The sequence below is a fragment of the Gallinula chloropus genome (assembly GCF_964237585.1).
Source record: "Gallinula chloropus genome assembly, chromosome: 2".
NCBI classification, from domain to species: domain Eukaryota; kingdom Metazoa; phylum Chordata; class Aves; order Gruiformes; family Rallidae; genus Gallinula; species Gallinula chloropus.
This window is the reverse complement of record NC_140086.1, coordinates 163,142,037-163,163,867: the sequence shown is the minus strand read 5'-3', so window position 1 is coordinate 163,163,867 and position 21,831 is coordinate 163,142,037. Positions and strand designations below refer to the sequence as shown.

At 54.5% G+C, this 21,831-nt stretch overlaps 1 protein-coding gene across 1 annotated transcript in view; it reads left to right on the top strand.

Annotated features, from left to right (window-relative positions):
* Positions 1–21,831, top strand: part of SMARCC1 (SWI/SNF related BAF chromatin remodeling complex subunit C1) — a gene marked incomplete at its 5' end in the record, with an annotated part of 88,495 nt that overhangs the window by 57,843 nt on the left and 8,821 nt on the right. The window contains 5 exons of the mRNA XM_084260521.1: positions 3,139–3,194; positions 4,511–4,625; positions 5,439–5,593; positions 9,971–10,105; positions 15,415–15,673. Coding sequence (XP_084116647.1) covers positions 3,139–3,194; positions 4,511–4,625; positions 5,439–5,593; positions 9,971–10,105; positions 15,415–15,673 — 720 coding nt within the window. The remainder of the gene's footprint in view (positions 1–3,138; positions 3,195–4,510; positions 4,626–5,438; positions 5,594–9,970; positions 10,106–15,414; positions 15,674–21,831) is intronic.

Genomic DNA, 21,831 nt, shown 5'->3' with positions numbered 1-21,831 from the left:
GCCAGAGGAGACCTGAGGGAGAAGCTCTTCCCTCTGAGGTCACCTGTAAGTTCTTCATGTGTTAGACAATGGGCTCCATGTTCTTGGTGACAGGAGACACCACAGAGCAGGACTCTGCAGACACAGGGAACATTTGTTGCTTTGGATTTGAGGGACACACACAGAGCAGGGATGTTTCCTTGTCTGCAGGTGGCTTCTCCCCCTTGAAGGGTGTCTTGTGCCTCTCACTGCAGAGCTGATGGTTGGATTCCCTGCAAACCTCCTGAAGATGGTTTCAGATCATCCCTGGGGCTGTGTGACAGGGAGTACAGGGTCTTTCTCATTTCAATGAAGTCATAACAGGGACATTTATCACCAACTGATCAACTCCTGTTTGCATGGCTGTTATGTATTCATTAACCTCATTAGATCACACAGGACAATCAGTGTGGCTGGGTTCTTGCCTGGCTGAGAGGAAGGGGTCCTTTCTGTCATTCTGGGGTTCTGTCATCTCTGGGCTCAGAGATGCTTGGGGTATTTCCTGCTCCTTTCTTGATTCAAGTCACAATTAATGAGTGGTGAGAGGCTGGAAGGGGCTGCCCAGAGAGGGGGTGGGTGCCCCGTCCCTGGGGGTGTTCCAGGCCAGGTTGGCTGGGGCCCTGGGCAACCTTGTGTAGCTCCAGGCCTGGAGGTTGGTGTCCCTGCCTGTGGCAGGGGGTTGGAGCTCTGGGACCCTTGGGGTCCTTCCCAGCCCAGACCAGTGTGGGATTCTAGTTCTTACGGGGTCCTAACTGGTTGGAGCTCCATCCTTCCAGCCGTTTGTGAAGCAAAATCCTCCTTCATCCCAGGTGCACTCCAACCCCCAGACTCCCAATCCACAGCTCTCCTTTCCTTTCCTTTGCCCATGTAGGGTTCCTTTTGCTCCTCTCAAGCTACACGAGTGCAGCACCGCGTGTGTCAGCGGGAGCCGCGGCGCCGTGGGGCTGTCACTGCAAATAAAGGCTCCCTTGCTAATGCAAGACAACACTTTTCAAAAGCCATTGACCACAACCTGCCTAAAGCTGTCATCCTGGCTTTAAAACGACCTTTATTATTACAGCCTGGATGAGGAGACCTGGGTTAAATCAGGACCCCTGGAGATCTCGCTGTCACACATCCAGATCTCCAGACTCTCTGTAGCTGAACGTGTCCCTGTGAAATACAACCCCACACTTGGGTTTGGAAAGTGTCCCTCAAACATATCATGGCCCACAGGAGAGTCCAAGGGCAGTTCTTCCCACTGGGGGATGCTCTGTGTGGCTTTTTTTCTTCTCAAAAGGGTGGGTGGGAAGGACTTTGTCTCTCTGGGTTGCCCTGGCTGCCTTGGACCTTGCTCTGCAGCAGCAGGTGCTTGACAGCCCTTCCTGTGGTCTACAGCTGGGTCTGGAAATTTGTCCAGAGCAGTTGTGGCTGTCCCTAGATCCCTGGCTGGGTGCAAGGCTGGGTTGCATGGGGTTTGGGGCACCCTGGGCTGGGGAGGAGTCCTTGCCCATGGCAGGGGTACACTGGAGGGCTGAGGGTGCTGCCCACCCACACCATCTGTGAAATAAAAAGAGAATATTTACAGATCCACATAGAACCCCAGACTGGTGGGGTTTTGGGGACCTCTGGAGATCCCCCCAAGCAGGGTCCCATTGAGCAGGTCACACAGGATCACAGACAGGACCATGGGTTGGGATCTCCCCAGGAAGGAGACTACCCAACCTCTCTGGGCAGCCTGGCCCAGGGCTTGGGCACCCACAGGATGAAGGAGTTTTTCCTCCTGTTGGGATGGACCTTCCTGTGCTCCAGTTTGTGCCCATCACCCCTTGTCCTCTCACTGGATACCACCAAGAAGAGCCTGGCCCTGTCCCCTTGCATCCTCCTGTAGATATGGGTCAGTGTTAATGGGATCCCTTCTCAGTCTTCCCCAAAAAGGATTATCAGTCATGGGGAACCAGCCATCCAGGCCAGGGCTGGGGTCCCCATCCCTGGGGGGGTTCAAAACATGTGGATATGACAGTTTGGGACATGGGTTAGTACACATGGTGGTGGTGGGTTGGTGCTTGGACCTGATGGTCTTTTCCAGCTGGACTTTGGCTGGTCTTTTCCAGCCTTAATGATTCTCTGGTTCTGTGGTGTTGGGCTGATTCCCTTGAAGGAATCCTCTCTCTTCATTGGAGAGCTGTGGTGGTTACACCTCCTGCAGATGCAATTCAAACCTTGGGCTGACCTGCAGCACGTGGGGATCTCGTGCTAAGGAGGAATTCCAGGTCTGGCAGCCCCGTGATTGAGGTTAATCACATCACTGACACCCATCTCTGGAGACAGATGGGCTGCAGTGGGAAAAACTCCTCACAATCCTGGGACTCACTGCTGGGAATTACTGTAGGACTTGAGTACTGTGGAGCTGCACAGGGGGTGTCCTCCTGCAGCCACAGCTGATTGGTGTGGTGGGTTCTGTCTGCGTGGGTGGAGTGGGGGTTCAGCAGAGTGGAGATAACATAAAACATGAAGTTAAGTGGCTGAGGGAGCTGGGGTGTTGAGCCTGGAGCAGAGGAGGCTGAGGGGAGCCCTTCTCCCCCCTGCCCTGCCCTGCCCTGCCCTGCCCTGCCCTGGCAGGAGGGTGCAGAGAGGTGGGCGATGGTCTCTGCAGCCAGGGGACAGGAGCTGGGAGGAGGGGCAATGGGCTCAAGCTGCCCCAGGGCAGGGTCAGCTCAGCTGGGAGGGCAAAGTTCTTCCCTGGCAGAGTTGTGGGGCTGTGGCACAGGCTGCCCAGGGAGGGGCTGAGTCCTCAGCCCTGGGGGTGTTTAACAGAGGGGAGATGAGGTGCTCAGGGAGCTGGGTCAGCACAGGACAGGGATGGTTGGACTCGATGGGCTCAAAGCGCTTTTCCACCCTGGTGATTCTGATTCTGGTTTGTCCTTGTTGCGCTGCAGAGGAAGAACAGTTAAATTTGAGAGTAAACTTGATTATTTCTTACTTTTTTTAAACTATAATAAGCTTTTCATCTTCCCAGAGCAAGTTATGTGGCTCTCTTTGATTCCCCCTCACTAGACAGCAGGAACTTTCAGTTAAGCCTGAAATAATTGTTGAGCCTGGATGTTACCTGGAGTCTCAACACTTGGTTTCTTTTCTCAGATGGAGCTGAAGAGGAAAAGATGGAAACAGAGACAAATGGACAGCAGCCTGAGAAGGTGAGCTTGGCTCTGCATGCTGGCTCTGAGAAGAGCTTTGGTGCTTATGAACCTGAATTGGTACGTTCTGAAGTGCCCCAGGAGAAGGGGAGATGGTGGAGATGGGCTTCAGTCTCCATAGTGCTTTGTTTTCTTTGGAGTGATGTGGTCTCAAACCCTACAGAGGCATTAATGGCAGGACAAGGGGGCTGGAGTGAAGCTGGAGGAGGGAAGGGGGAGAGGAGAGATTGGGGGGAAGTTCTTTGCAGAGAGAGTGGTGAGGGGCTGGAAGGGGCTGCCCAGAGAGGGGGTGGGTGCCCCGTCCCTGGGGGTGTTCCAGGCCAGGTTGGCTGGGGCCCTGGGCAACCTTGTGTAGCTCCAGGCCTGGAGGTTGGTGTCCCTGCCTGTGGCAGGGGGTTGGAGCTCTGGGACCCTTGGGGTCCCTTCTAACCCAGCCCAGTCTGGGATTCTATGACACCGAGCCCTCTGTGCCCAGCTCTGTGTCCCAGTGGCCAAGGGACTGATGGGACCTGGGGGCTTTGAGCAGAGTGTGGCTGGTGGGTCCAGGGAGGTTCTGTTCTCCTCCCCTCTGCTCAGCCCTGCTGAGCCACAGCTGGAATTGGGTGCCCAGTGCTGGGCTCCCACTTCAGGACTGACTGGGAGCGGCTGGAGGGAGTCCAGGGGAGGGTACGAGGATGATGAGGGGCTGGAGCATCTCTGGTGGGAGGGAAGGCTGAGAGAGCTGGGGAAGAGAAGACTGTGAGGGGATCCCATCAACACCCACCCATATCGAAAGGGGGTGTCAGGGGACAGGGCTGGACTCTTCTTGGTGGTGTCCAGGGACAGGACAAGGGGTGATGGGCACAAACTGGAGCACGGGAAGGTCCATCCCAACAGGAGGAAAAACTCCTTCACCCTGTGGGTGCCCAAGCCCTGGGCAAGGCTGCCCAGAGAGGTTGGGGAGTCTCCTTCCTGGGGAGATCCCACCCCCATCATCCTGGGCCCTATCCTGGTGCAGCCTGCTCGAGGGGACCCTGCTCTGGGACTGAGGGGTCTCCAGAGGCCCCTCCAACCCCACCACTCTGGGGTTATGTGACCTCAGGTACCTTCAGATGAACCAGGCTCACCAGGGTTACCAGCTGGGGTAGACTTTGTCCCTCAGGGCCATTAGTTTCTTTGTTGGGATTTCAGTTGCCAAAATGGGCTTCAGCAGGAATCAACTGTTCAAATTCAGTCTCTTCCTGTGTGGTAGTGAATGAATTTGAAAGCTATAAAGGAAGTCAACAGCAAATGTCTTGTGTAGCTCCTGTTCCTCAAAGAATCTTCCATCCCATCAGGTTGAAAGCAAAGCAGAGAGTGAAACTGAGGAAGGGGACAAAGTGCAAGAAGGAGAAAGTGAGAGAAACCCTGAAAAAGAGCAAGAGAGTGAAGCGACTGTGGACACCAAGCCAGGTAATTCCAGCTGTTCCCTGAGCTGTGTGAGCTGTAACAGCCTCCTGGAGCAGTCAGGATGGGTTATAAACTCAGCCACAGTAGAAATACTACTTCTTGCACATCATCTTCATGGTTCACTAGTAAATACTCTGTAGTTTAATTCCACTGCAAACTTCTGGTGCTAAATTCTCTCTTGAGCCCCTTTCTATCCCTCAGCTGAGCTTTCTGTCCCTCTGGGTGGTGACTGGGTGGAGAAATTCCAGCAGCAAAGTCCATGTGGGTCTCACAAATTATTTTCTTTTGGTGCCATCACGTGATGTTTGATCACTTGTGCTGTGAAGAAGTGGGACTGCTCACTTCTACCCTTAGAAGTTGGGGTGGTCAGTGAGCCCAGTTTCCCTGTGAGGTGGTGCAGAGCCCTTATTTACACAGCCTGGGGAGTTCTTGAGGGGTTTTCTACTCAGTACATTGTTGTTCTGTTTCCTGGGCTTTACATGCAGTGGCTCAGCCCCAGGTAGAACAGGAAGCATTTGGATTTGCTGGAAAATAGGGTTGCTTTGGAAATGCAGCAGGAATGGTGATGAGTAGCTGGTGGCAGAAGGTGAAAGGCTGGAAACTAAAAGCACCTAAAGTCACCCTGTTTGTTGGGTCAGATCCTCTTAGAGTAGAATCCTTCCCCTGTTGGTATTTGGATGAGTAGTGCTACTATAAGGCAGGGATGTGGCTGTGGGTGAGTTAATTTGCTGGGCCAACAGCAGCAGGCAGAGTGATTCCTGTCCTGATGTGATGCTGTTCATGCTCGTAAGTGACGTGGTGGGAAATCTCTTGCAGAGGAAAAGGAGGCAGAGGAGAACAAGGAGAACCTTGATGCCAGCAAAGACAAAGACAACGAGGCTGGGAAGAAGAAAGTGGAGCATGAGATCTCAGAAGGAAACGTAGCTACAGCTGCAGCTGCTGCCCTTGCCTCAGCTGCCACCAAAGCCAAGGTTTGTTCCTACAGACACCCACTGGCCTGGCTTCCTGCTCGTGCTGGGGTTCAGCTTTAGACAGGCCTTGTGCCAGAGCTCTGTGGTTTCACACTGGGGCCCTGCTGCCTTGAAAGGAGCACAGGTGCCCTTCAGTTCCTGCTGCTCGAAGCCCGTGGTGAACCAGGGGTGAAATGGGACTGGGAAGTGACACATCCCTAAGAAACAGGCCCAGAAGGCCATGGGAACATGCTTGTGTGCTCAGTGGGTCTGGCTGTAACGCTGAGGGCACACAGCTGGGTGGCAGACCCCTTGTTTGCCTCTCTCATGGGTCCCTGGCTGTTCTGTGACTGTGACACAAGTCATCTGTCCAGCCAGTGTGATGTTCAGTGCTGGCTGTGCAGTTCTATATCAACATCTCAGTGGTGTTTGTGTTGAGAGGGGCTGTCTGTGCCTTTTAATGGTCTGAACTTCTGCTTGTTCATCCCCAGGCCCTTGATGAGCTGTGTTGTTTGTGTCCTGATGGCTTTTCTTTACCCCATGATCACTAATTGCACACTGACTTTCGCTTCCTTCTCTCAGGACCCACACCACCTTCACTCCTTCCAGAATCTCTTTCAAAATCTGTTCTCTCTTAGTTTATTAGTTCTCTGTCAGGTTTCTTAATTGCTGTCAGATTCAGTGCTGTGTTCCCTGTCACCTACATCACAGAGACCCAAAGCAGAGCATGGATGGTGTTTATATCCTGACAGAGTCCCAGAACACAGTGAGGTGTCACGTGTGTCATGCTGACTCTTGGTCTTGGTCGCTCTTCCCCAACTGCCTCACATATATAGAGGGTAGTGTGGTGCTCAGCCTTGTGGTGATGCAGTCCCTCCTTTATAGACCCAAAAGGTTTGAGGGTGTTACAGAATCCCAGAGCCCCAGGCTGGTGGGGCTGGAGGGGCCTCTGGACATCACCCCATCCCACCCCCCCAGGGCAGGGTCCCCTCGAGCTGCACAGGACAGCGCCCAGGATCAGGGGTTGGGATGGCTCCAGAGATGGAGGGAGACTCCCCAACCTCTCTGGGCAGCCTGGCCCAGGGCTCTGCCACCCTCCCAGCACACAAGTTCCTCCTCAGGCTCAGGGGGAACTTCCTCTGCTCCAGTCTGTGCCCACGGCCCCTTGTCCTGTCCCTGGGCCCCCCTGACCACAGCCTGACCCCTCCTCCTGAGCCCACCCCTCAGGGGTTGCTCAGCACTGAGCAGATCCCCCTCAGGCTTCTCCTCTGCGGGCTGAGCAGCCCCGAGTCCCTCAGCCTCTCTGCCCCAGAGATGTCCTGGTGCCCTCAGCATCCCCACAGCCCTTTGCTGTCCCCTCTCCAGGAGCTCCCTGTCCTTCCTGCCCCGGGGAGCCCAGCCCCACACCCCCTGTTCCCCATGAGGCCTCCCCAGGGCAGAGCAGGGGGGCAGGAGACCCTCCCTGCCCTGCTGCCCACCCCTCTCCCCATCCCCCCAGGGTGCTGTTGTGTTTCTTGGCCGAGGGCAGGGTGCTGCTCACGCTCAGCCCGGTGTCCCCCGGCGCTCCCAGGGCTCTGCCCGTCCCTGTCCCGGTGCCGGGGGTGGTTCCCCCCTGGGTGCAGGACCCTGCCCGTGCCCTGGCTGAACCCCAGCAGGCACAGCCCAGCTCCTCATCTCAGTGAGGTGCAGGAGTCTCACCTGGGTCCCTCATGCATCACTTTGCCCATCTGCATCTGACCCTGTGGTGCTACCATCACCAGGCTCTCACTGAGGTACTTAGTTCCTCACCCTTTGGGGTGTTGCCAGCCCAGCTGAGAGAAGAGAGAACACACCCCCATTTCTATAGGGAGACGTGGAATTTAATCTCTGCTTTACAAAAGGCTGCTGGCTCCAAATAAAGATGCTCTCCTGCTTCCCTGCCTCTGGTGCCAATGAGTGCTAGAGGGAGAAGAGACTCAGCTAATGGTGGTTTTCATTACAGTAATAATAATAGTCTAGGAGAATATTTTCACTTTATTACAGGAGATAATGTACTATAATTAGGATGTTCAGACCTCAGAGTAGAATTCCAGTTCGATGGGGATTTCTCTCCAGACGATATTAAGGCTTTCAGTGAGCCGTGTCTTGTCTGTGTGAGTAATTCCCTCCTGAAGAAGCAGCTCAAGCCCTGGGCATGCAAAGGGCTGTTAGGAAGCTGTTTCCTTGGGATTTGATATCAGAGGAATACTGTGGTTGACTTCACAGGGGCAAGAGGGGTGTCTATGGAATGGAGCAACAATCACAGGATCACAAGGTTGGAAAAGACCTTTAAGATCATCAAGTCCAACCATTCCCTGTCCTGAACCATATCCCTAAGAACCTCATCTCCCCTTTTCTTAAACATGTAGAGCCACAGACTGGGCTGGGTTGGGAAGGACCCCAAGGGTCCCAGAGCTCCAACCCCCTGCCACAGGCAGGGACACCAACCTCCAGGCCTGGAGCTACACAAGGTTGCCCAGGGCCTCAGCCAACCTGGCCTGGAACACCCCCAGGGACGGGGCACCCACCCCTTCTCTGGGCAGCCCCTTCCAGCCCCTCACCACTCTCTCCTGAGGTAAAAAAACTTCCCCCTATTATCTAATTTAACCCTTCCTAGCTTTAGTCCATCCCCCTTGTCTTGCCATTGTCTACCCTTAACAGCATCCTTGGGCTGTTAATTCAGAAACTCCCAACCAGGACACATGATGGGTGGATTCTGAGTGGATTTTCATTGTAACACAAACCAGTAGAAAACATCCTTAACCTGCCTTTCCCACTTGGAAAATGGGAAACACTTCCACAGGCTTCTTCATACATCACATATCTGTATCTCTGTATCGTTAATGTGAGTGTGTAGATGAAGCTGAAGCCTCACAAAGCATTTTCTTCCTTTTTCTGCAGCTTAGACACACCTTTTGCTTTCCGCTCTCTCCTGCAGTAGGAACACAAAGCAGCCAGGCTATAAAAGGCATTAATTTATTGTTCTAATAGTGCATTCTAATGTCCATGTAGAGGGACATCACACCAATGATCCAGAGCTGGGAGGAGTGGGTGACACACAGGACACTGTGCTGCCATCCAGAGAGACCTGGACAGGCTGCAGAGCTGGGCAGGGAGAGACCAGCTGGGGTTCAACAACAGCCAGAGGAGAGTCTGGCCCCTGGGAAGGAATAACTGCTGGGATCAGGACAGGCTGGGGGGAGCTGCTGGAGAGGAGCTCTGGGGAGAAGGACCTGGGGGTGCTGGTGGGTGACAGGGTGGCCATGAGCCAGCAGTGTGTCCTGGGGGCTGAGAGAGCCAGTGGGATCCTGGGGGCATCAGGAGGAGTGTGGGCAGCAGGTGACAGGAGGGGATCCTCCCCCTCTGCTCTGCCCTGCTCAGGCCCCAGCTGGAGTGTTGTGTCCAGTTCTGGGCTCCCTGGGATCAACCAGCCAGGGATCTCCTGGAGAGAGTCCAGAGGAGGGACAGAGATGCTGAAGGGCCTGGAGCATCTCCCCTGGGAGGAAAGGCTGAGGGAGCTGGGGCTGTTCAGCCTGGAGAGAAGAAGCCTGAGAGGGGATCTGATCACTGGTTCTCAAGAGCTGAAGGGTGGGAGCCAGGGGGCCATGGGCAGCCTCTGCTCAGTGTCTGTGGGGACAGGACAAGGGGCGATGGGCTCAAGTTGGAGTCCAGGGAGTTCCCCCCAGTGTGGGGAAGAACTTCTTGGTGGTGAGGGTGAGGGAGCCCTGGGACAGGCTGCCCAGGGGGTGTGGAGTCTCCTTGTCTGGAGAGATTCCAGCCCCTGTCCTAGGGACCCTGCTTGGGCAGGGGGTTGGACCTCATGGGCTCTGGATGTCCTTTCCAACCCCTGTGACTCTATGATTTCCTCAGTAGCTTCTCCCTGGCTTAGGGTGGAACTGCCACACTGAGAGAGCCACTGTGTGTAACAGGGGCAGGTTTAACTGCACCCACAGCTTCATGTTCACCCTGGCAGCGAATCCTTTCATGGTGAAGGCACATGAGAGTCACCTCCCTGGTTTGGTGGGTGGTTCCAGGTAGAAGTCTCCTCTGTGTGTGCTGCTGAAAGCTTTTTGGATGACCTGCAGCTGACTCTCCCTCATTTGCATTTCTGCTGAAAGTGCTCTCTCTGTTGCCTCAAAGCAGAGCTGGATTGTTTGAGCCCTGAGCATCCACAGTACCTCCTGCATTCAAATCGACACCTATTTGTTCAATTAAAAGCTTAATATTCTTCTGTGAGCATGAGGCAGATCTTCTAATGCCCTGTTTTCTGTCCAGAAGTGGTACAGGAGGGCTGGAGCTAGGTGAAGGTGGAGTTGGCTTATTTCTTCTGCTTTATCCCTGTGAAATGAGTGTAAAGCAGCTCCTGTGTTTCATCCTCAGCACCTGGCAGCAGTGGAAGAAAGGAAGATCAAGTCCCTGGTCGCCCTTCTGGTGGAAACACAGATGAAGAAGCTGGAGATTAAACTTCGTCATTTTGAGGAGCTGGAAACCATTATGGACAGAGAGAAAGAGGCTGTAAGTAGGGGGTGCTAATCCCAAATTCTCTGCTAAATTGGTCACACCTGTGTGTCCTAACAGCTGGAAAACCACCAACCTCCATGTTCCTCACCTCTGTGCAGGGCTGTCTCCTCCAGCTGGGACTCAGTGTTACGCCTGTGGTCACTCCTTTATCCAGCTCTTTATCCCTCTCCTCCTCTATCCCTCTCCTCCTTTATCCAGCTCTTTATCCCTCTCCTCCTCTATCCCTCTCCTCCTTTATCCAGCTCTTTATCCCTCTCCTCCTCTATCCCTCTCCTCCTTTATCCAGCATCTTCTCTTTGCTCTAAGCAGCAAGGTGGAGTCCTCCTCAACTTCCTAATCCTGACTCCTCTCATCTAAGTGTGAATGTGGAATTGGTTCCAAGCCTTATCACATGGAGGTTATCTAATCTAAGCATGACTTTATGTCTTGAAATGGGTGGAAACCTCACTTCCCTAAGAGGAGGGAGCCAGCTCTGCCTGCCTTCCCTTCCTGACCCAGTTTAGACCAAAGGTTTGGTTCCAAGCATGTAGTTCAGTTGGGTTTGGGCTTTTTTGGAGGGTGTTCTCAGTTGGGTACGTCCTCAGAAGGAGATACAGTGGCAGAAGGGCACATGGTCAGGATTAACAGCTTCTCATTTTGTGGTGATGAGGGATTTGTCTGAGAGCAACAGCAGCCTCCAGAGACAGGAAGGAAGCAGTGATGTTGGGAAAAGGGGTTGCTCACAGGGATTGGAGGGTCCTCCTTGACCAACCTGATCTCCTGCGAGAAGGTGACCCACGCAGAGATGAGGGAAAGGCTGGGGATGGAGCCTGCCTGGGCTTCAGCAAAGCCTCTGACAGGGTTTCCCACAGCATCCTGCTGGAGAAGCTGCTCAGGGCTCGGCTGGGCAGATGGTTCACTGGGTAAAACCCAGGGGGATGGTCGGGCCAGAGAGTCGGGGTGCCCAGAGTTCAACCCAGTCACCGGCCAGTCCCCTCGGTGCTCCCCAGGGCTCGGAACTGGGGCTGCCCCTGGAGCAACAGGGTCAGGTTTGGGCCCCTCACCACAAGGAGGATGGGGAGGGGCTGGGGAAGGGGGATGGAGCAGGGAAGGGGCTGGAGCTCGAGGCTGCCGGGAGCAGCTGAGGGCCCCGGGGCTGGGGCTGGAGAGGAGGAGGCTGAGGGGAGACCTGCTGGCTCTCTGCAGCTCCCTGGGAGGAGGGGGCAGCCGGGGGGTCGGGCTCTTCTGCCACAGGACGAGCTCCAGGACCAGAGGAAACGGCCTCGAGTTGTGTGGGGGGAGGTTTGGGCTGGAGATGGGGGCAAAGGGCTTCCCCAGAGGGGTGTCAGTCCCTGGCACATGAGGAGCTGGGGGCACCAAGCTTGTATCCTCAGTCCAGTGAGGCAGTAGGTCAGGGCACACATCATGATGGAGGTCTAGGAGGAGGTGGTGACCCCAGGAGGAGGTGGTGACTGCAGGAGAAGGTGGCGACCCCAGGAGAGCACCCACAGAAGGCATCCCAAGCAGGGCTGGGTTTATCATGTAGCACTGATCCCCAAGACAGGGGTATGACATGGAAGAGACACTGTCTTTACCTGTCAGCACCTGATTCCCCATCAGTTAGGAGGTGTTCCATGATGCATAGGACAGCAGGCTTTCAGAGCAGCTGTTTCTCCCCAGCTACTGTAAATATCAGCCAAAAACTTCAATTTTTATCAGACTGGTCTTTTTTAATGGTTATTTTCCCATTGTGTAGCTCCCCCAGTGTGATCAATAGCCAATTACTCCAGATGCAGTGAAGGTATCGACTCCTAATTCCAGGGGTTTTCACATTTCCCCTCCCATGGGAATTTAACAGGATTTACATCCTCACTTGGGCATTAATCACTCTGATGGAGCTTGACAAACTGGGGGCTTTTTGTTGTAGCAGAATGTCAGCAGGAATTTCTGGATTGCTCAGCATCCTGAAGCATTTCAGTGTGGTGTTTGCCTCTGACACTGATTGGCAGCTCAAGAAATGGACCTAACTATTTCAGAAAGGTTCTCTGTCCATCCCTTTCTGGGGGGGATGTGTTCTATTACTGACTGGTGGGTGGGGGTTTTTTGCCTGTTTGAGGCATATGACATTTTCCTTCTTTGTAAATGGGTGGGCAAATGTTCCCCTTGGCTTTCTGGTGGATAAATTGGGTCTTTTCACCTGTCATTGTAAATATTTAGTGGGATAATTAAAGCCAAGAACAGCCCTTGGTGCTGTTGTAAAGGTAAAGTGATCTGGAGTGGTGAAATAAAGTCGTGCTGCAGGCTGGAGGGCGTTAAGTTTTTGGGGTTTAAAGTCACTTCAGTGTTGCCAAGTCTGTGTTTAACCAGAGATCCTACTGGTAGGATCCTACTGGTAAGAGCCTTGTTGCCCCAGAGCTTAGAGCAGCACGTGAGCACTTGTTTGGCCCATTTGCTTGGGATGGAACTGTGGGACAGGTGTGATGGTTGTGTGAGCACAGGGTACAGAATCACAGACTCACAGACTCACAGGGGTTGGAAGGGCCCCCCAGAGCCCTGGGGCAGCACCCCAGCAGCACTGGGACTGCCCTGGAAGCACCCAGGGGCCCCCCTCCCCAACCTTTTATTGGGGGCTGATGCCAGGTGGTGAGGAAAGAGCCCAGGGTAACCCAGCTCCCCTGTGCTGGCTGCTTGGGGAGGTGAGTTCTGGCCTGGCCAGACCCAGGACAGATGTACGAGTCAGGAACCATGAGGAGAGCAGAGTGGGAATGTGGAAGGATACAAAAAGTAACCAGACATCCCAGTCACCAAGGAGGAAAAGCCCTTTGAAACCATCGAGTCCAACCGTCCCTGTCCTGTGCTGACCCAGCTCCCTGAGCACCTCATCTCCCCTCTGTTAAACACCCCCAGGGCTGGGGACTCAGCCCCTCCCTGGGCAGCCTGTGCCACAGCCCCACAGCTCTGCCAGGGAAGAACTTTGCCCTCCCAGCTGAGCTGACCCTGCCCTGGGGCAGCTTGAGCCCACTGCCCCTCCTCCCAGCTCCTGTCCCCTGGCTGCAGAGACCATCGCCCACCTCTCTGCACCCTCCTGCCAGGGCAGGGCAGGGCAGGGCAGGGGGGAGAAGGGCTCCCCTCAGCCTCCTCTGCTCCAGGCTCAGCACCCCCAGCTCCCTCAGCCGCTCCTCACAAGCTTTGCTGCTCTCCAGCCCCTTCCCCAGCCTGGTTGCCCTTCTCTGGACACGCTCCAGGACCTCCAGCTCCTGCTGGGACTCAGGGGCCCACAACTGGACCCAGCACTCCAGCTGCAGCCTCCCCAGTGCCCAGCCCAGGGGCACAATCACCTCCCTGGCCCTACTGGCCACAGACTCTTGATTAGACTTCTTGCCTAAGCCTCACTTTTGGGGCCTTTGCAGTAATTCTCCTCAGGACTACCTGCCCCCTCAGGAGTCTGTTTCCCCACACACACAATTACACCCTTGGTGTGTGTGTAACTTCACTTTCTCCATGTTTTCCTGCTAACATATCAGATTGGTCAGGGGAAAAAGGAGTTGTGGCAGCATGAATAATCCCATTGTTGTCCCTACATGCAGAAAACCACCCCCTAACCAGGAGGATGTATTATTCATAAGGCCCTGGCCCCATCTGGTTCCATTGGTGAATGGGTGCTGTGTGGTATTTGCCTTTCCAGCCCCTGCTTTGTCAGCAGTCAGACTGCAAACACAAAGTCTTGATGGAGCTTGGGGGTTTTTGGAGAACTTCTGCTAGGTGGAAGTCTCCTTGACAACCTGCTTTTCATGGAGTGTCTCAAAATACTCCCCAGATCTTGTAGGCTCCTCACACAAACCCATACACTGATTGCTGAAGAGTAATAGATGTAGAAATGGGTTATGGTTTCTCCTTCCAGTTGAATGACACAACGTGTCCTTACCCAGGGCCATGAGCACTCACAGAACTGCCTGATACTGAGGGATAATTCTGCAGCTCTTTGTCTCCTCAGTTTGGGCTTGCTCAGGCTCTGTGTTGCTCCATAAGCAAATAACCTGGTTTATATTGATTGGCCTGAATCCCAGACTGGTCTGGGTTGGGAGGGACCCCAGGGGTCCCAGAGCTCCAACCCCCTGCCACAGGCAGGGACACCAACCTCCAGGCCTGGAGCTACACAAGGGTGCCCAGGGCCCCAGCCAACCTGGCCCTGAACACCCCCAGGGACGGGGCACCCACCCCCTCTCTGGGCAGCCCCTTCCAGCCCCTCCCCACTCTCTCTGCACAGAACTTCCCCCCAGTCTCTCCTCTCCCCCTTCCCTCCTCCAGCTTCACTCCAGCCCCTTGTCCTGCCAGTCTCTGCCCTTCCCAAGAGCAGATTCCCCTCCTGTTCCTGGGGTCCCTTCAGGTGAGGTTTTACAAAAGAACACTCTTAACCCCCTAACCATTCAATGATTTACCTGTGACCTGTCCTAGGGACCCTGCTTTGGCAGGGGGTTGAACTTGTTGATCTCTTGAGGTCCCTTCCTACCCCTACAACTCTGTGATTCTACTGGTGTGACTCACTGCATTCTGGCTGTAACAACATCCAGGTCCTACACGTAAAATAAAGGTACAGAGTAGGACTCTGGCTGCAGTCCCTGAGCTCCTGCTGTTGTGTGTGTGTTCTGCTTTGGTCTCTCCTAGAAAAATCTCTGTGGTTTCCTGTTCCCCACATTCCAATGTGTAGAAGACAGAGAAAAACACTGAGTTTCAGAACTACTTTAAGGCTGCGTGCTCCATGCTGTACTCACTGAGTAATGTGTTAGTTCAGCCTGGAGAGAAGAAGCCTGAGAGGGGATCTGATCACTGGTTCTCAAGAGCTGAAGGGTGGGAGCCAGGGGGCCATGGGCAGCCTCTGCTCAGTGTCTGTGGGGACAGGACAAGGGGTGATGGGCTCAAGTTGGAGCCCAGGGAGTTCCCCCCAATGTGGGGAAGAACTTCTTGGTGGTGAGGGTGAGGGAGCCCTGGGCCAGGCTGCCCAGGGGGTGTGGAGTCTCCTTGTCTGGAGAGATTCCAGCCCCTGTGCTAGGGACCCTGCTTGGGCAGGGGTTGAACCCCCTGGGCTCTGGGGGGCCCTTCCAACCCCTGTGAGTGTGTGCCTGTGTTCCTGAGGGGTTCTCAGGGCAGAGCAAGGTGACCTCGTATGTTCCAGTTGGAAAAAGCTCTGGATCCTTCCCCAAGACCTGCAAGCCAGAGGGTTGTGTGTCAGTAGGACAGGCACTGGATTTGCTGGACGTGTTTTAAATGTGAAGTTCTTGACTCTTCCCTTTGCTTTGTCTCCCCCCCAACTCTTCCTGCCACAGCTGGAGCAGCAGAGGCAGCAGCTGCTGACTGAACGCCAGAATTTCCACATGGAGCAGCTGAAATACGCAGAGTTAAGGGCTCGGCAGCAAATGGAGCAGCAGCACAGTCAGAACCCCCAGCAGTCCCACCAGCACTCTGGGGGGCCTGGGATGAACCCCCTTGGGGCACCAGCACATCCTGGCCTTCTGCCTCATCAGCAGCCCCCACCATACCCAATGATGCACCACCAAATGCCACCACCTCACCCACCACAGCCAGGTAAGAGCTGAGAGGAGGAAACATCTCCTCTGGAGATACTCCAGCCCTGTCTGGACACCAACCTGTGTGACCTGTCCTAGGGAACCTGCTTTGGCAGGGGGTTGGACCCCATGGGCTCTGGGGGGTCCCTTCCAACCCCTGTGAGTCTGTGATCTCGTTATGTTAATTGCTGTTTGTGATAGAGCAAAGCTGGAGGATGTTTTGTCTCCCAGCAGATTTCCACGTGGTGGAATGGATGCTGTGTGGCACATGGCAGTTTCTTACAGTGCTGTTTGTAAGCCAGATGTGTGGATGCAGTTTGGGGAGGACACTTCTGATCCATGTGTCTGAACACAAGGGAGTGAAGGAGAGAGCCAGGCTGCTCCCAGGAGCTCCCACTGACAGGGCAGGAGGCAGCAGGCACAGCTTAAATCCCATGAAATGCCATCCAGACACAAAAATAAAGTGTTAGAGGAAAGGACTGGAAGGGGAAGTGGAGGCAGGAAGCTCCATAAGTGGTTTCCTTTGGCAGGAGACCTGATGCTGGGATGCTCCCAGTGCCCTGCTCAGGGCTTTGCTTGCTGGCTTCTGCCCTTCACTCTGCTGATGCCAGATGAGAGCAGCAGAACAGTGCTGGTCAGAAGGGTCACTTGAAAGTCTCTCCTCCAGCCTCCTGCTCTCAGCAAACCACAAGGGACTCGTCCTCCTGAGCTTTGGAGGTATCTCCAAGGGTGGAGGTAGGATATTGATGGATGGAGGTGGTGGTGTCACTGCACCCCACTGTGAGGAGGGGACATCTGCTATTCAAACCAAGTGTTTGTGCTCAGTGACCAGACTGAACACCCTACTGATCATTGGACATTGCTAATGGCCTTTCCAGTCTCACCCTTAAACCATTTCACTGCCAAAGAGGATGGGGATCACCAATTACGGCATAATTATGCTGAGGATGCTCACAGGAGGTGGAATTGGAGGCATATCTCCTTGCTAAACAGCATTGAAATGATGTTTAAAATAGAATAGCACCACTTGGCATGGAGTAACCCATGGCACAGAGGAGAACAGCCTTTGTCAAGCATCAACTGCTTGAGCTAAACCCTTCTAAAAGGTGACCAGATCATTAATCAAAAATATTTTGGGAGATGGTGTGTAGGCTGCTGCTGAAGAAGCCAAAATATTTGGGGTATCATGATCAAAACCAGGATGTGGCAACAAAAAGCTGGCAGGAGTGTGAGTTTTTATCTTGGGACACAACTTAGGTGAGGGTTTGGTTTGGAAAAGAGCAGGAGTGTGTGGTGACCAGTGGGGTTTGAAGCTGTGAGGCATCTAATCACAGCATCACAGAGCAGAAGGCACCTCTGGAGACTAGCTTGTCCAACTGCCTGAATCTCTGCTGCAGTTAAACTCCATTCAGCCAAGAGATGCAGAGTGATGCTCAGGATTCCCTGCTGCTCAGTGGAGAGGAAGGTGAGAGGTGCTGCCCTGGCAGGCTGGGTGCTCACCCTGGTGTTCAGAGGGATCAGTGAGGTTCCTGGCTTCATCGTGCTCCTGGGGACAGAAAATGCTGGTGCTGTTCTGGGAGCTGCTGAGGTTGTTTCTGGAATTGAGTTGGGAGTGGGATAAAATATGGTCTTTATTTATGTTTTAGAGCCAGAATCCATTTCCCAAGGGGGCTGGAGTGAAGCTGGAGGAGGGAAGGGGGAGAGGAGAGACTGGGGGGAAGTTCTTTGCAGAGAGAGTGGGGAGGGGCTGGAAGGGGCTGCCCAGAGAGGGGGTGGGTGCCCCGTCCCTGGGGGTGTTCCAGGCCAGGTTGGCTGGGGCCCTGGGCACCCTTGTGTAGCTCCAGGCCTGGAGGTTGGTGGCCCTGCCTGTGGCAGGGGGTTGGAGCTCTGGGACCCTTGGGGTCCCTCCCAGCCCAGCCCAGGCTGGGATTCTCTGATCATTGCCTCAGCCCTGGCATAATTGTCCGGGCCCTGTGTATCCCCAGTGATCCCTTCCAGTGGTGGGGAACATGGTGCTGTGTTAATTAGCACATCTCTCTTTGGGGTTTCATTAAAGTTAATCAATAGATTGACTTCTCCACCACCCCCTCTTAGAGGGTGGCAGACTGATGGCTGAGGAGCAGCTTGTGGCTCCTGTGACAGAGAAGTGTCTGGTGCTGTGTGGAGATGGGATCTCACCCTTCACAGAGTCCCACAGTTCCCTGGTTTGCTGGTTTTGGGGAGGGGAGGATTTGGAGGCACTCTGGAGTCAAGCTGGGCTTGGCTGCTTCACCTGCAGCCCAAGAGATCTCACCTGCAGAGCAAAGGGCTCTTTTTACAGGCTGAGGTGATCACTGGTTCTCAAGAGCTGAAGGATGGGAGCCAGGGGGCCATGGGCAGCCTCTGCTCAGTGTCTGTGGGGACAGGACAAGGGGCGATGGGCTCAAGTTGGAGCCCAGGGAGTTCCCCCCAATGTGGGGAAGAACTTGGCTGCTCAAGGCCTGGAGATGAACCTCAGTGCTCAGAGCTGTTGATGTTCCCTCCTTGGCTGCTGCCCAGTGCCAACCTGCTCTCCCTAAGGTGCCTAGTTTCAGCACTCAATACCACGATGTAATTCTTCATTAGGATCTAAAGAGCTGCTTGGAGGCTTGGAGAAGCCTCTGCCTGCTCCTCAAACAGCTCAGTGGGACAGGCTGACCCCTTCTCTTCAGCTTGGAGAGAAATCCTGACACAGCTCAGCAGTCACTGAGGAGCACCAGTGGGTGACCTTCCAAACCACAGCCCTGAGGGGTGCCTGGAGATGGAGATCCCCTCCAAACCCCAGCCCTGAGGGGTGCCTGGAGATGGAGACCCCCTGCATGGCTTCACCTCCAGGCTCTGCCTTGGTTCTCACTGATGTTTGCAAACAGGTTTCTGACCTTAGTAAGTGACTCTGAGTGGGTCAGCAGCCCGTGAACAGAACGCAGCATCGGGTGGCTTTAAGGGGATTGATGAAAGCTGAAGAGACAGTGGGAAACAAAGTGATGAAAGGATCCCAAAAGGCATTTCTACATGGGAAGAGGAAGAACAATAAACTCCAGCTTACAGCTCCTCTGGGGTCAGAGGCAGAAGCTGTTAAGCCAAATCTCTTCAATAGAGTTGGGGTCAGAAAGTTGCCACGGGACTCTTACTGGTTTGTTGTGGCCCAAGGTTTTGCTTGATAGGCTGGAGAGCTGCTGGGGAGAAGGAGCTGGGGGTGTTGGGGGCCTGGGACTGCCCGGGAGCCAGCAGTGTGCCCGGGGGGCCAGGAAGGCCAAGGGCATCGTGGCTTGTGTCAGAGCCAGCGTGGCCACAGGGCCAGGGCAGGGCTTGTGCCCCTGGGCTGGGCACTGGGGAGGCTGCAGCTGGAGTGCTGGGTCCAGTTGTGGGCCCCTGAGTCCCAGCAGGAGCTGGAGGTCCTGGAGCGTGTCCAGAGAAGGGCAACCAGGCTGGGGAAGGGGCTGGAGAGCAGCAAAGCTTGCGAGGAGCGGCTGAGGGAGCTGGGGGTGCTGAGCCTGGAGCAGAGGAGGCTGAAGGGAGCCCTTCTCCCCCCTGCCCTGCCCTGCCCTGCCCTGGCAGGAGGGTGCAGAGAGGTGGGCGATGGTCTCTGCAGCCAGGGGCCAGGAGCTGGGAGGAGGGGCAATGGGCTCAAGCTGCCCCAGGGCAGGGTCAGCTCAGCTGGGAGGGCAAAGTTCTTCCCTGGCAGAGCTGTGGGGCTGTGGCACAGGCTGCCCAGGGAGGGGCTGAGTCCCCAGCCCTGGGGGTGTTTAACCAATGGGTATTTCACCATGAAAAGCTGAAGTACTTTGTCATTGTATCAGGAAATAAGGTTCCCAGTTCCTTCCAGCCTGCCCCCATTCTCTCTGACATGAGAGGTGCCCCATACTGGTGATACCTGTGGCCTGTAATAGAGAACCTTCTCAAAACTCCCAGTGGGACAGAGATAAATAGGCATTAAAAGCTGCCATTAATTAACTCTCCCCTTCAAGGGGCTGTCAGTCAGTAAGTGGTTTCAGACCCAAAGCAGAAGTGGGGGGTTTACAAGGTGTTTGGGGATCCAGAAATACTAACACCACCTTGGGTGCTCTCTGCTATGTTAAAAACCTGGTTGAGGCAGAGGTATTATGGGGCTGGAACGGTAAATAAGAGTCAGGGAGGGGACAGTCACTCCTCTGAGGATGCTGGATGATATTTTAGTCCTCTTAACATCTTGCTGAGCTGCTCTGGTAGGTCTGAGCAGCTCCTAACTCCTCCTAGGAATGTATTATTGAAGATTCATTCATATTTGAAGGTGACCGGTGCTGTGGAGCGGTTGTCCTTGCCTGTGTCACACACACAGCAGCTTCATGACAAAGTATCTTCTGTCAGGTGGGCTGTGTCCTCAGCAAATAACGGGGAGCCCTCAGCTGGGGAGGTGTCTCAGATGAGGGGGGCTGCACCTCGGTGCTGGGGGGTGTCTGTCCTCAGTGCTGGAGGGGAGTGAGGGAAACACAAGTGAAGTGGAAATTCTCCCTCCCCCCTGAGACCTGATGCTAAATGAGTTATTGTGGTTAATTATTCACACTTCTTGGCTGGGGGATTGTCTGCTGCAGCGTGTGCAGGGAGAGGACGTGCTGAAGGAGAGGAGGCTGGGTGGAGGGAGGGGTTTCCAGCCCTGCTGAAAAGCTTTCCTGGTGGGAAGGAGGAGCAGAGAGGAGCACAGCTCCAGCACTGCAGGGCTGCCCTGTCCCTGGGGGTGTTCAGGGCCAGGCTGGATGGGGCCCTGGGCAACCTTGTGTAGCTCCAGGCCTGGAGGTTGGTGGCCCTGCCTGTGGCAGGGGGTTGGAGCTCTGGGACCCTTGGGGTCCCTCCCAACCCAGACCAGTGTGCGATTCTGTGATTCCCTGGGGGGGTCTCCAAATGGTGAAACTATTCACTCAGTGGTAGGTAGGAGAGTGAGATTTCAGCAAGGCATGTCCAAGGATCAGGGTTGGAGTCCAGCTCTGCCTTTCCCCTCTCCGAAATCCTGGCTACCAAAGGCAACAACTCCCTGTGAGCAGGGAGGGATGCACAGGAGGATTTGCATCAGCTCCCAGCTTCCTGCTGCTCCATTGGATGTCACACCAAAAGGAACCCCCTAAAACCAGGTGCTGGTAGGGGCTGCCCAGAGAGGGGGTGGGTGCCCCGTCCCTGGGGGTGTTCCAGGCCAGGTTGGCTGGGGCCCTGGGCAACCTTGTGTAGCTCCAGGCCTGGAGGTTGGTGGCCCTGCCTGTGGCAGGGGGTTGGAGCTCTGGGACCCTTGGGGTCCCTCCCAACCCAGACCAGTCTATGATTCTATGAAAACGGTTTCCCACCCTGGTGCCCCTCAAATAGCTGATTGAATAGAGACAGAGGCTTCTTTAACAGAGAAAGACACCTCAGAGATCCTTCCCCAGCTGCCCCTCATCCGTTCTGCTGCGAGGTGAGCCCACAGCTGGCAGTCTGCTAACAGCACAACGCTCCAGAGCCCATGTTAGAAAATGCCTACGAGCTCTTAACGTGTAAAGGGCTGTGTGTGGTGGGTTTTTTTTAGTCTGCTAAATCTCATTTTATCAAACCTTTTGGCTTTATCTCTTACTGTGGCTGCTGGTTTTTAAGCTCCATCCCTTATGTAGGTCACACTTGCACATTTCATGCTTGAGCTACTGTCTCAAAGCAGCATCTCTTGTGAAAAGGTTAAAAAAACAGTACATTCTCTATAGAAACTGGCCTTCATCTTGGCTGCAGGAGCAATTTCCCCTTCCCTAATCCCAGTTTGGTTGGGTGTTGCTTGATTACCATTCAGCTCCTGGATGGAGGAGCTCTGATACCCGATAGGATTGTCCTTCCACAAGCAGTTTAAGCTACTTCTCAGATAAAATCTTTGCCTACCACAGCAGGATAGGGAAAAAAACACCCAGGCAGCTGTGACCACAGAGGAGCTTCTCATGTGTGTATCCTCAGAATAAAACCTGTGGTGCTGCTGGTTTTAAATCTCCCAGGATTTCAGAGAGGAAATGAAAAGCTTCACGGCTTCCCCGGTCCAGGTAGGAGGGATGGTGCTTCCCCACCAGCACCACCAGGAGATTTGGAGGCAGGACACGCTCTGAATTTATAAAGAAGCAACTTCTTTTCTTTAAAGCTGATAGAGTTTTTGTTCAGTGGGGATTTTAGCCTGGCTGA